This window comes from Alexandromys fortis, unplaced genomic scaffold, assembly GCF_014885135.2.
Source record: "Alexandromys fortis isolate MF-2015 unplaced genomic scaffold, M_Fortis_MF-2015_v1.1 scaffold_140, whole genome shotgun sequence".
In the NCBI taxonomy this organism is placed as follows: Eukaryota; Metazoa; Chordata; class Mammalia; order Rodentia; family Cricetidae; genus Alexandromys; species Alexandromys fortis.
In genome coordinates, this window is record NW_026068048.1 from 4,480,607 (window position 1) to 4,494,278 (window position 13,672).

Genomic DNA, 13,672 nt, shown 5'->3' on the forward strand with positions numbered 1-13,672 from the left:
AAAATAAAGTGGTATGGTGGCCTAATCGGCGTGGGGGAGGGTATGGCTCACACCTTCTGAGAAGGTGGCTCTCAGCTGCCAGGAGGAAAAGGGACTGTGCCAATACAGAACACTCCAGGGAATAAGAAAAGCAAAGCACAGCCCCCAGAGACTGGGCAAGCTTGTAGGAGGGGAGGCAGGAGTAGATTCATGCTATGCTCTTCCAGAACCTTCCTTCCTCCCTCACATCCCCTGACCAAGTGTGTTGTTTTAAAGATATTGGGAGGGGGGTGTCTGCAGTTTCCATCTGTAGACAGGCCGTACACTGTCACAGACCCTAAAAGACCCAGGAGCGCTTCCTTTAGGGGAAAACAATGACTCTCAACCAACACGCCTGAAATCAAGTAGCCCACTGTGTGCCTCTCTTTTCCCCCCACAGCCTCAATGTCACACTAGGAGGACAGTGAGACAATGGAGGAAGCTCGGTGAGAACACAGTGCGCTGCAAACAGGTAGTATGGGAAGGAGGGATGAATTATGGGGTGTAGATCTGGAGCTGTGTCTGTTGTCAGGGACTGAACCTAGGGCTTCACGTGTGCTGGGCATGTTTTCATTTTGAGACAGGGTCTCACTAAGTTACCGGGGCTGACCTTGAATTTACAGTCTCCCTAAGTAGCTGGAATGACAGGGTTGCACTACCAGGCCCTGCTGCTGTCTCCCAACAGGATCAGGGACATCTACATAGATGCAGTCACTGCTCTTCTGCTTGCACTGAGTAGCTGCTAGCCAGCCCAGGACACTGGGACTCTACCTAGCACATGTCTGCCCCCCCCCCCCACACAGCGTCAAGCACAAGGGTTTCCACAGTAGCTGGCTCCTCGTGCCCTCCTATGGGGATCCTCTTTTCATCTTGGACTTAGGAGTTTCCTGCCCAAAAGCTCAGAGTCAGTTACCTAGACTCCCATGGGCCTCTTTACCAGGTGCTAGCCCATATGTAAATATCCCCATGCCCAGTGATTGGCAGGACAGAGGTGGCATTTCAGCTCTGTGCTACGGATACACTGACCTGCCCAAAGACTAAAGACCCACTGGGAAGGCTCTAGAACAGGGAAGAGGAGGGACATGGTTGGCTTTCATAGCCCCCCCCCCTCTGTCTGTCTGTCTGTCTATCTGTCTATCTATCTATCTATCTATCTATCTATCTATCTATCTAATCTATCTGAGACAGAATTTCACTGTGTGGCTGTGACTGGCTTGAAACTTTCTTTGTAGATAGACCAGGTTGGATAAAACTGACAGAAAACCACCTGCCTGGGCCTTTCAAGTGGATTAAAGGAATGTCCCCACCCCCTTACCCACATCACTATTTCTCTAAAGCTGAATCCCAAATGAAAATCTGGTGCTCTAGCACATTCTGAAATTTGCTTTTTGTTTATTTTGCTGTACTGCAGATCCACACTCTCAGCTTACTAACGAAGTCAAGGCAGGTGTTCTACCACTGAGCCACACGTCCAGTTCCTTCCTAGTGGAGTCTAGGCAAGTGCTTACCACAGGGCCACACCCGTAAACCCTCACCAGCAGATTCTAGGCAGGGACTCTACCACTGAGCCACACCCCAGCCCCTCACTGGGGGATTCCAGGTGCTCACTACCGCTAACACTATATCCCCAGCCTTGAGGTAATGTTATTTAAAACAGGAAATCTAGAATAAATGTTACATAATGGTTTCTAGGTTTTGGTTCTGGTAATTTTTGGAGGATGGAGTTTGGGTTTCCTCTCTCTCTCTCTCTCTCTCTCTCTCTCTCTCTCTCTCTCTCTGTGTGTGTGTGTGTGTGTGTGTGTGTGTGTGTTCCTCTGTAGCTTTGGAGCCTGTCCTGGAACTTGCTCTGTAGACCAGGCTGACCTCAAACTCAGAGAGATTCACCTGCCTCTGCCTTCCAAGTGCCGGGATTAAAGGTGTGCCCCACCACCGCCTGGCTTTTTTTTTTTTTTTTAAAGCAGTCTCATTGTGAAACCCAGGCTGGCCTGAAACACACTGTGTCTCCTCGTAGGTCTTGAACTCTTGGTGAGTGTACAGAATCTGTGATCCTCCTGCCTCTGTCTCCGAAGTGCTTAGATTATAGCCAGGTGTCAGCAAGCTCTGACTGAGTGGTAATTTAATAAAACATGAAATGGGGGCTGCGACTTGTACCATGGATCTTGGTCACACAGGCACATGAAGAAGAGGTGCCCATGCCCAGCTTTTGCTTTAATCAGGGCTCCTTGCTGGATGGGGGCTCTGGGGGCCACCAAGAAGCTTTAACAGCAAAAAAAAAAAAAAGTATCAAGAAATTCTCTCTCAATTTGCTAAACAAAACTAACAATGAATTTTTAAAACTTTTCTGCAGTTTGGTTTGAATTTCTCCTAGAATCTCTAATGTCTGCTTTTACTTCTCTAACCACTTCGAGTCAATGGGCAACTTAACACAAACAGCAGGAGAGATCACACGCACGCTGTAGTTGGTGGATGGGAAGAAGAAACGGGAAACACTGATTCTCAGGAACTCAGGACTTTTTTTTATCTACCGCATAATTATGATCTTATGTGGCATCCACAGTTACATTTCCTAGCAGACAAATCACTGCTGGGGTGTTTGGTGGAGAATAACCTCACGTGGGTTTCCTAAGATCGGGCTGAGAAACCCGGCACAGTGCCACACCAGGCATCCCCAATCATGCCAAAGTCGGTTCCTCCATGTGACAGAACCTGGAGAAAACAGAACCTCCACAGTGTACGCTAGCTACTAGAAGCCAGCAGGGCCGAGAACAGTGCAAGAGGGTCTTATTCGTCAGCATCCACAGCATGCCCAAACGGAGCTCAACATGTTCTCCCTTACCCTTCCACACGTCCTACAACGGGCACGTGGAGAAATTCCGTAACTTGTCTAAGGTCACTCAGCTAGGATTTTAATGGAGCCCCTCATTCACTCAGGACCTCCTGGTGAGATAGGGCTTGTAATCTATTGGGTGATTAACTGTAGCTTCTCCAATAACTAATAAACTATGGATAAGAAACACCCCACTCCGCCACAACTCAGGCCAGTGCGCTCCAGGGGCTTGGAGATGTCCCAAGATGGCAACTCCAGTCAGAAGCCTGGCATCTTGCTTAAATAGGTCCTGCCCTCTGTCCCTGTCCTAGAGGGCCTCTGTAGCTCCTCATACCTGGAGGAGTAAGTTGAAACAAGTTCTTTCTGTGTGGCCTAGACTGTCAATGGACCTGTAATCCTCCTGCCTCAGCCTCTAGAGTGTTGAGATTACAGGTATGTAGTCTCCATGGTTTCTCACCTAAATAAAAGTCCCTCTCCATTCCAGCCAGAGTAGACCTCTCAGGAACCCAAATGGGACACAGAAGCACCCAGAGCAGCCACCAGAGGATAAATGCCCCTGAGATAAAGCCTTCTTTCCCATACCTAGAATGGCCTTGGCCATCAACCCAACCCTGTCTGTGGATCCAGTCTTATCTAGGCCCCTCCCTAGCTCGCCCACACTCCAGCCTGTCAAACACCTTGTCCTTTGTTACCGGCACAGGCCCTGTGCGGAAGCCTCTCCACCTTTGCGGAAGCCTCTCCACCTTTGCACCTGCTGTTCCCTCCTTCAAGGGGGGGGAAAAAGAGGCTTTCCTTCCTTATCCTTCGAGCGAATTCCTGCCTGTTTCAGGAAATACCTCCAAGGTTCACTCCTCCAGGAAGCCCTTTCTCTCCTCATGTTTCAGTCTGCCGCTGTGGGATTCTACAAACTGAGTTCTGTAAAGATACATGGTCGATCCTCACTCCCCTAGAGGCTGGAAATCTGAGACCAAGTCAGCGGCTGGCTGCCATCTCCAGAGCCCAGTACTGGTGTGTGTGTGGGGGGGCTGGGTGTCTCCATGGTATCATATATAGCCCTAATCCCCGATTCCATCTCCAAGGCATGGGACCATTTCATGGGGATGGCTTGGCCCCTGCTCTTTTGGTGTCTCCTCTATGATCCTCTTCTTACCAGCTGACTGAATATGGCATGTCTGTCCCTCTACCCCACCCCTCCCCCCCCCAACTGAGAAAGGTAAAAGGATCCTGTCAGTTATTCAGGAGCTGCAGGGTTTGGGGGGGGGGGAGCCCCACACCCATCCCTCACCTCACACGCTCCTCACACCTTTCCTTGTTGATGACTGTATTTATTGTGCTCCAGCTTCCTCCAACCCTAAATTCCTGCGCTTGCACAAGTGAGCAAAACCGTGGATACGTCTGGTGTCAGCCTCCTGCTTATGTCTCTCCGAGCTAGGAACTTTCTCACAGCGTTCCCTTTCCCCTCAGGGGGAAGACAAACAAACAAACATTATTTTTAGCTTAGTAGAAAGCTGAAGATCCCATTTGGCTTTTCAGGATTTCTCTCCAGGGCCCACGCCACAGGTGCATGGTATATAAACGGGTCGCGCGCATCTGGCCCAGGGAGCGATGCTCCACTCACACCAAGTTATTTATTTAGTGTATCTGCTTTTCACTCTTTCCTTTCAAAAGCATCAAGCTAAAAATATCTTGTTTATGCGCTCTGGCCCGAAAATGAAGCAGTTGGGCCATTAATCACCGAGAATATGTTGAATGGGAATTTGATTAAAGTACAGGATGCGTCCTCCAGACGAGGTCGGTTCTTTACTGTAACCACAGTGGAAGCACAGAGGGCCTCCCCAACTGAGTGAGTTGTTAGCCGCGCCTCCTTGAGCCTCCTAGGCGGATAGCAGCGCCTTTCCTGGGCTAAGAGGACTATTGCTATTGCATATGGGGGTCTTAACCTGCGCACCCTGGAGTCTCAAAAAAGGGGACCCCCAGCCTGGAAGGCAGACAAACGGGGCTCGGGAAGATGTCAGGCCTCAGCTCAAGAAGCCGCAAAAGACTCCTAGGGTGCAAAAAGGAGAGACTTGGGTGCTCACCAGGCCCCAACTGCCCCCGACCTCCGCGGCCGCGATCCAGGTGGAGAATGAACCGGACGCCACGTGGCTAGGGAGCCTGTGCAGGCAAACTCCTACCCGTAACTGAGAGACTGCAGGCGGCGGGAGGATCTCAAGGACCCGACAGGGTGTTCCCAGTGAGTGCTCAGACTCCGTAGCCAGGAACTGGACACTCGGGCTATGGAGATTAGTGCCCACCTGTATGACAGTAGGAAAAGCAAACCGTGGCTTCAGGCCCCTGACTATGGGTCCCGCTTGGGGATCACGCTCCCGGAGTCAAGTTCACCTCCTCACTCTCCCACACCCTACTCTCTCTCCAACACCCTGCCCTCTCCCCGCCCCCGCGCGCTTGCCCTAGTGTCCTGTTCCGCGTGTCTCGGAGGACCCACCCGCCAGTCCCGAGGGGCGGGGGGGGGGACCCAACCACTTGGCCAGAGGCTCCACACAGGGTAGCAGCACCCGCCTTTTAAGCCTAGCAATCCTAGCGCTCTGACCTGGAGACGTAATTAAAAAGAAAGTTTTCCAGCCAGAGCGGACAGACCGGCCAGGTCCTCCCGGCTCCCGGGTTAGCGGCCGCCTCCGCTCCCTGCTGGGTCCTAGCGCCCTGCTCTGAAGGTCCCGTGGGACCCCGGGGTAGAGAAGCTGGGCGGGGAAGAGGTGCTCTGCCTGGAATCAGTGGGGTCGCCTGGAGTTCAGAGATAAAGACGCACAATCTCAGCGCTATGGACCTCGCCACTCGGCGGTGCGCGCTAGGTTGCTGGTCCAAAGCAGTCCCAACTTCCCGCTCCTCTGCTCTCATCCACAGCTGGGGACAGGCCTAGTCCTAGCTTTTAAGACCAGTCTGCACCACAGTAGCTCAAGACTGACAATCTCTCTCCACCCGCTACCCCTACCCCTCCCTGCTCGGCCTCTGGATGCTCCCAGGCTCCTTAGTGTTGGCTGGAAGTGGGTGACTTAGGGAAGCTTAAAGGAGGGGCGCCCAGCCACGGACCACGTGTGTGCGGGGGCGACAGCGCCGCCAGGGTGGGGCTCAGCGCAGGCCGGGTTGCCTTGCAGCGCAGGAGGCAGTGGGCGTTGCGCCACCGCCTCTCTCCTCTAGCACTGTGCTCCCGCCCCACTCGCCGCCTTGGAGAGGCACACACAGAGGGGCGGACTCTAAGACCCAGTAGGCACCATTCCTGCCCTCGCCCTCGGTCCGAGACCCGCTTGGACACCAGGGGGCGATGCCCCGACCCCGTATAAAAGCGGGTCCCGCGCGGGCCTGGCCATTCGCGACCCGGAGCTGCGCGGGCGCGAGCTAGTTGGGGCTTTGGGTGGGCGGCGGCAGCAGCGGCGCCACGCGCAGGCTGGAGGCCGCCGAGGCTCGCCATGCCGGGAGAACTCTAACTCCTCCATGGAGTCGGCCGACTTCTACGAGGCGGAGCCGCGGCCCCCGATGAGCAGCCACCTCCAGAGCCCCCCGCACGCGCCCAGCAACGCCGCCTTCGGCTTTCCCCGGGGCGCGGGCCCCGCGCCGCCCCCAGCCCCACCTGCTGCCCCGGAGCCGCTGGGCGGCATCTGCGAGCACGAGACGTCTATAGACATCAGCGCTTACATCGACCCGGCCGCCTTCAACGACGAGTTCCTGGCCGACCTCTTCCAGCACAACCGGCAGCAGGAGAAGGCCAAGGCGGCCGCGGGCCCCGCGGGTGGCAACAGCGACTTTGACTACCCGGGCGCCCCGGCGGGTCCCGGCGGCGCGGTCATGTCCGCAGGGGCGCACGGGCCCCCTCCCGGCTACGGCTGTCCAGCGGCCGGCTACCTGGACGGCAGGCTGGAGCCCCTGTACGAGCGCGTCGGGGCGCCCGCGCTGCGGCCGCTGGTGATCAAGCAGGAGCCCCGCGAGGAGGACGAGGCGAAGCAGCTGGCGCTGGCCGGCCTCTTCCCCTACCAGCCCCCGCCGCCGCCTCCGCCACCGCACCCGCACGCGTCTCCCGCGCACCTGGCCGCCCCACACCTGCAGTTCCAGATCGCGCACTGCGGCCAGACCACCATGCACCTGCAGCCCGGCCACCCCACGCCACCGCCCACACCCGTGCCCAGCCCGCACCCTGCACCCGCGTTGGGTGCTGCGGGCCTGCCGGGTCCGGGGGGCGCGCTCAAGGGGTTGGCTGGCACGCACCCTGACCTCCGCACGGGCGGCGGTGGCGGCGGTGCCGGTGCGGGCAAGGCCAAGAAATCGGTGGACAAGAACAGCAACGAGTACCGGGTGCGGCGGGAACGCAACAACATCGCGGTGCGCAAGAGCCGAGATAAAGCCAAGCAGCGCAACGTGGAGACGCAGCAGAAGGTGCTGGAGCTGACCAGTGACAATGACCGCCTGCGCAAGCGGGTGGAACAGCTGAGCCGTGAACTGGACACGCTGCGGGGCATCTTCCGCCAGCTGCCGGAGAGCTCCTTGGTCAAGGCCATGGGCAACTGCGCGTGAGGCGCGCGACTGCGGGACCGCCCTGGGCCGGCCCCCTGGCCGGGGACTCGGAGAATGATTTCGGGTCGCTGGATCTCCAGACTGCCCCGGCCCTGAAAGCCAGGACTAGGAGATTCCGGTGTCGTCTGAAAGCTTGGCCTACTCCGCGTGTCCCCTCCCTTCCTCTGAGCCGGACTCGGTGTGTCTAAGATGTGGGAGTCAGGCCGTGGTTTCTCCTTGAGACAGGGAGACTTTACCGCGGAGCTGAGCTGGGAGCCCGGCCATTCTAGTATTAAGGAAGTAACCCTGTGCCTTGGATACTCAAAACTCGCTCCTTTTCCTACCGAGTAGGGGGAGCAAACATGTGCCTTGATATTTTATTTGGAGGATTCCTGCCTCCTCCGAGGCTGCAACAGGCCCCCCACGAGAGAATGAAGGGTGCAGGCCCAGGGCAGGAGGAAGATTCAGGAAGCTGAGATCCCGGCAGCGCTCCGCAGCGGCCCCTCAGTCCAGGTCCTTAGAGGGGAGGGACTTAGGGAGTTGGGGATTTAAGTCTAAGAGTGCCCCCCCCCCACCCCAGCTACTTGGAGGTGGAAGGTTCCTAGTTCCTTGCTTTTCCACCTCCACCTCCACTCCCCACCTCAGCTTGCAACAGGCTAAGTTTCCTGGGTGAATTCGTGGAGGGGGGTAACACCCCCAGTCAGACCAGAAAGCTAGGTTGTAAGTAAGCCTTGTGGTTAAGGGGGTAATGGGAGACAGGAACCCAGGTTTCTGGTCTTGGGGATGGGGAAGGAGAGGACACCGGGACCATCAGCCTTGTGTGTACTGTATGTCGCCAGCCGCTGTTGCTGAAGGAACTTGAAGCACAATCGATCCATCCCAGAGGGACTGGAGTTATGACAAGCTTCCCAAATATTTTGCTTTCTCATCCGATATCAACACTTGTATCTGGTCTCTGTGTCCCAGCGGTGCCTTGTGCAATGTCAACGTTCACGTCTATGCTAAACCACCATTTTATTTGGTCCTTTGTTTTGTTTTGGTTTTGCTCAGATTCTTGCCAAAATGAGACTCTTCGCTGGCGGCTGGGGGAAGAAGCTGAGGCTCTCTTTCCTTTTTGGTTTAGGGATTTTTTTTTTTTTCTTTTGCTCCCGGAGGACCAGCGAAATGAAGTGGGCCTCTACCGTTCCCCCACAGTGGTCCAAGGGTGTCCTTGTGGGTCTTAGCTTCCTCCAGCTGAGACTGCGCACAGGCCTCTTCCCCCGCCCACCCCCACCCCCAAAGGCCCTGACTCTGGGTCTGGAAAGAAAGCCACCTCCAGCCGTTTGTGCACTGTGGCTGGGAACAGGGGTGGACTTCTCTTCGCTGGGGGGAGTGGGGAACACACGAAGTTTCATGCTAGATGTCGTATGTATTATATCTATAATATAAACATATCAAACTCAATTTTGGTGTCTTTTTACAACCAGAAAGGAGGCACATGTAAAGTGTGTCCTGGGTTCCGCTTGAAAAGGAGTTTTCTGTGTCTGAGGTCTTAAGTTTGCATCTCTTGAGTCTCTCTCTACCTTGGTTATGTGTGTTGGAGGGTGGGCTGCCCCCCAAGGAAGCCAAGTAGCAGTCAAGGAATAAGGACTCAAAGCTGAGAATGCCCAGAGTCGGAAGACTGAGTTCCTTTGGAATTTGAGGGTGGAGGGGTAGTGTTGTCTTCAGATCGTGGTCTCTCTTTGCACACCAGAATAAGAGGGACCCAGAAGAGAAGCACTCTGCCTGAGGATAAGCCCACCCAGAAGCTCTCTGTGTAAAGAAACCCTTTGGCCACATTCCCAAATCACTCAGCTCCTCCTAAGAGAAAAAGGCTTACCCCCACCTTTGCCCAGCCTTCCAGTGGGGCCTTGGGAAACGCGACTCTTCACCCCTCCCTACTTTGCAGACTCCAGGGACGTCCAGAAGGACAGCATGCAGGCTGAGCACCCCTTTGGACCTGCTACTTCAGCTTACCTAGGGAGGGGGCCACAGCCCACATAGCACCTGTCTAGGATTTATTAGTCCCACTTTCTCCATCCTGAACCAAGCATTGGATTGGTATTTAATAATCACAAACCCACTGCTGCAACTGCCCCATAGGGTACAGGCATTCCATTGGCTGCTGTAACAGCCCAGTAAGGAAAGGATGGCCTTCATTGCTATCCCTGCCTGAACCAGGCTACTGGGCTCTTTTCACCTGGCGTGTGATTGCTGAACAGCTTACACTATATACTGGTGAGAAATAGCAAGGACTTTTAAATTCTGCACTTTAGAATTGGCAGCCTTGGCTGACAACTTGTCCGTCCTGCCAGCCCTTTCCCCCTCTGCCCTCTGTCCTGGGCTTCGCTCCCTCCTCACCCATGGCTGCCCTTGGCAGAGGAGAGGCCACAAACCCGGTGAGGAGGCGGTGGCCTGCCTCATCAGCCTGGGAACTAAGGAGGCAGAGCCCCACCGCCTGCCTAGAGGCTGGGGCAGGCCATGGCTTGCAGGCCCCAGCAAACCCTCTCTGAGTTCAGTGCGAATTCCAGTTTTTCTTGTTTACAGGGAATGATCCTTGACTTCCCCCTTTGCCCCCAGAACAGGTCCTCGGCTGGGCGGGGGAGGGGGCCATCTTGCTCTCCTTCCCCTACCACCTGAGGTAGGGGTGTGTGTGTGTGTGTGTGTGTGTATAGGGGGAGGTCCTCTTTCCAGGGGCTCATGAAAGGGCACCCTTCCCTGCACACGGAATTTCCTGCCTAGAAGCCTGCTCTGGGAACAAGAAAGACCCAATCACACAAGAGAAGCCTCCAGTGTGGTCTGGTAGATAGTGTTGGGGGGAAGGGGACAGTGGGGTGGCCTTGTTCAGCGTGTACTCTATGCCTAGATAGCTGGGGGTGGCCTTCCAGGCAATTCAAACTTCATGAATAACTGAATGTATCCCTAAATATTCATTTGAATGCCTTCTTATGCCAAGGCATCACTGAGAACAGACCCAGGTCTTACCTTTGGGGAGCTGACAACCCTGTGTCCCCACGCCGTGTCAGGGTGACTAATTAAGGCTTTTTCTGATGTGGAAACAGAAGCCTGAGCCCTATACCTAATGAGGCCAGCTCCACATGGACCATGTCTTCAAATGCCTGCAGACTTCTGCCATGTGTGAGCCCTTCCCAGGACAGACACTGCCTGGTCTTCTTTCTCTGTCGCAGTCCTGAACCCCGTGTCCCTTGGCAGTCTCCAGGAAAGGAACACAGGCAGAAAAAGAGAGAGAGGGAGGCGAGTCCTTTGCCACCAGATAGCTTAATGCTGTCACGAATGTCACCCTTATCTCTTAGATCTCCTGGGAATCTGTGAATATGGGGTTTGGCCCTGACACCTGCCGTGAGCCACTGGGAAGGGTGAGGAGTGTCTGCCCCTCCCAGGTCTCCCGCCCCCTCCTTCCCAGCCCAGGTGGAACCTGCCAGGCCTCCACCAAGCTGCCGATTTCACAAGAGAGGAGGGGGCCTCTCTTAACCTTCGTCTAGAAGGTTAAGGGGCATAGAAGCTCTGGTTTTGCTTAACCAAGGGGCCTCTTTTTCCAGGGCACCCATGGGCTTTCTGTAGCCATGAAGCATTGTTCTTGCCTGGAAGATGTTGACATTCTAGCTGCTGTTTTGTGGTGCTGGTAGATAGAAGAAGCCCCTTTCTTTTCTCTCATCTCCTTCCCTTTTTTCCTCTACCATCTCCCCTTCCTTCCCCTCCTCTCACCCCCTTCCCATTCCTTTCCCCTAATCCACCAACTTTTTTTTCTTGCTCCTGCAAGGCTGCCTCTTCTTTCCCACCCTCACCCACCCCTCCCCACCCTTACTTATCCTTCCCCGTGGATGGAGCATTTAACGAAAGCTGTAACCTAGGAAAGAAACCAATTCACTATCAAAGCATCCTAGCCCCATCCCAGAGCAATTAAACAGCCAGATGGAATCTCTGGGAAAACGCATTAATAACGCGAACAATCTGTGCAGGCCGGCAGGAGCCCAGGAGCCTGGAGCAGGGGTGGGGCTTGGGGGTGGGGTGGGCAGAGGAAGGCTGGGGATGCTGGAGTGTGAGCTCCCAGCCACATCTTGCCCATGTGGTGGCCAGCAAGGGACAGGGCCATCCCAAGGGTATGCTAAGTCTGCCCGCGGCTGTGCTATGCCCTCTGGCCTCTGCAAGGCCCACTGTGCATCCCGGATCCTGGTGGCTGCAAATAGAGCCAGACAAATGTGGAACCCATTACTCAGCCAGCCACAGCCACAGCCAGCCCCATTCTGGCACCCGAGCCCTTCGCTTCTCTTCACTTTTGTTTTTATTTGTTATTTTCTAGCTTTCTGGCCCCACCCATTAGGAACTGGCCTCCCTGGGTGTGTGTGGAAGCCTTTCCTCTCCCTTTGCAGTGCCCGCATCCACTCCTCGTGGACGTGGGCAAGAGCAGTAGCTTGCCTGAGCCCCTGGAGCTCCCCATAGAAGTGAAAAGCCTGGGGTCCATGTGGCTGGGCTGCTGTGAGGGCCTGGAAAGGGCTGGGCGTGAACCACAGGACCCACTTCTGTCGTTCCCAAGCCTGGTCTAAGCAGAGCTGAGAAGCCAGACTCTTCTATAGCAGTTCCGCTTTTGCAGGCTATGGGGGGGGGGGGGGGACGGCACGGAGGTACAGTGAAATGAAAAAGCGTGCGTGCTCTCTCTCTCTTCTCTGTGCTGGGGATTAAACTTAGGGTCTCATGCATATTACACAAATGCTCCACCACTGAGTTGCAGCTCGGCTGTTTTCAGCATCATTATCATTGTTATTTTGAGACAGAATCTCCCTGTGTAGCCCAGGCGGGGGCTCAAGCTAGTACTCTCCCCTCCTCGGCCCTTTGCGTGCCTAGGATGACCAAGCAAGCTGCACCTTACCTGGAAATGATGGTGTTTTCTTATAGCTGTCAGACTGGGGTGGAAATATGCTTGTTTTAACACGTCTCCTTTGGGGAGCTGGAGACATGGCTCCGTAAAATACTTGCCTGGCATGAAGATCTGCATTCGATCCCCAGAACCCACATTAAAAAAATAACAATAAAATAGAAAAAAAAAAGAAGGGATTGGTTAGTGGCAAATGTTTGCACTGGGGAGACAGAGAAGTGGATTTCTGGGGCTTGGCCCGCCCACCTAGACTGTTTTGTGAGCTCCAAGCCAGTAGAAGACACACACACTCTCTCTATATGAGGACTGTACACCTGTGCATCACACACACACACACACACACACACTACACACACATGTACACACAAACACATTCAGAGCGAGAGTGCAAAAGAGAGACACAGAAAGGAAAGACAGAGACAGGAAATGTCTTTGTGATTCTTACAGACCAAGAGATCTATTTCCTGACCTTCCCCTTTCCACCATCTCTGGGTCTCCATCCTCCACCCTTATCCTCCCTCAAGGCCGCCACTAGTTCTTAGAACTCCTGTGGGTCCTTGCTCGGCGCCTCGCTGACCTTGGCTCTGAGCAGGTCAGTCAGTGAACGCGGCTTTGAAGGCCAGTATCTCCTTCCAGCTTATCTCTCCCCATTGAGGGACACCCTTGCCCTCTTCTTTCCAGTCAAGGGTCTACGGGGTTGGTTTAAGGCCCACTGAGCACAGACCTAGGTAGGCCACCATTGTCTGAAGCAGCATGAAGGACAGATCATAGAGACCCTTCCCCTTGCCCCCCATCCCATAGCCTCTAATAGATGAATTTTTTTCTGGAAAAGTACTGTTCGGGTTTTTTGGTTTTTTTTTTTTTCTTTTTTGAGACAGCGTTTCTCTGTAGCTTTGGAGCCTGTTCTGGAACTAGCTCTTGTAGACCAGGCTGGCCTCGAACGTACAAATATCTACCTATGCCTTCCAAGTGCTGGAATTAAAAGCCTGTGCCACCACTGCCTGGCTGTTTTGGGTTTGTTTTTTTTTTTTTTTTGTGTTTATTTATTTATCTATCTATTAATTTATTTATTTTGAGACAGGATTTTTTTTGTATAGCTGTGGCTGTCCTGGAACTCACTTTGTAGACCATATTGGCCTCGAATTTACAGAGATCCACCTGCCTCTGTTGGGATTAAAGGTGTGCGCCATCACACCCAGCTAAAAAATTACTTTTCAAGAACGAGCTTCCCTAGCAAGGTGACCTGTATAGTCTGCAATAGCTCTCAGTGGTTACGTGTGTGACATTAGTTTATCATCAGAATCAGAGGGTAGTCAGGGTCACGTTGTATAGGGACACTAGATGGGGAAGAGCTGGGTCCCTAAAGGAGAGGT

The 13,672-nt window shown here is 54.3% G+C and overlaps 1 protein-coding gene across 1 annotated transcript; it reads left to right on the top strand.

Annotated features, from left to right (window-relative positions):
- The first annotated feature begins 6,195 nt into the window (after positions 1–6,195).
- Cebpa (CCAAT enhancer binding protein alpha) lies at positions 6,196–8,830 on the top strand. Its single transcript, XM_050119290.1, has one exon. The coding sequence runs from the start codon at positions 6,335–6,337 to the stop codon at positions 7,406–7,408; it is 1,074 nt and encodes a 357-aa protein (XP_049975247.1). The 5' UTR covers positions 6,196–6,334; the 3' UTR covers positions 7,409–8,830.
- The last annotated feature ends 4,842 nt before the right edge of the window (positions 8,831–13,672 follow it).

Excerpts from the sequence above, each read along its gene's own strand:
- Cebpa (XM_050119290.1), top strand. The coding sequence starts at position 6,335 with ATGGAGTCGGCCGACTTCTACGAGGCGGAGCCGCGGCCCCCGATGAGC.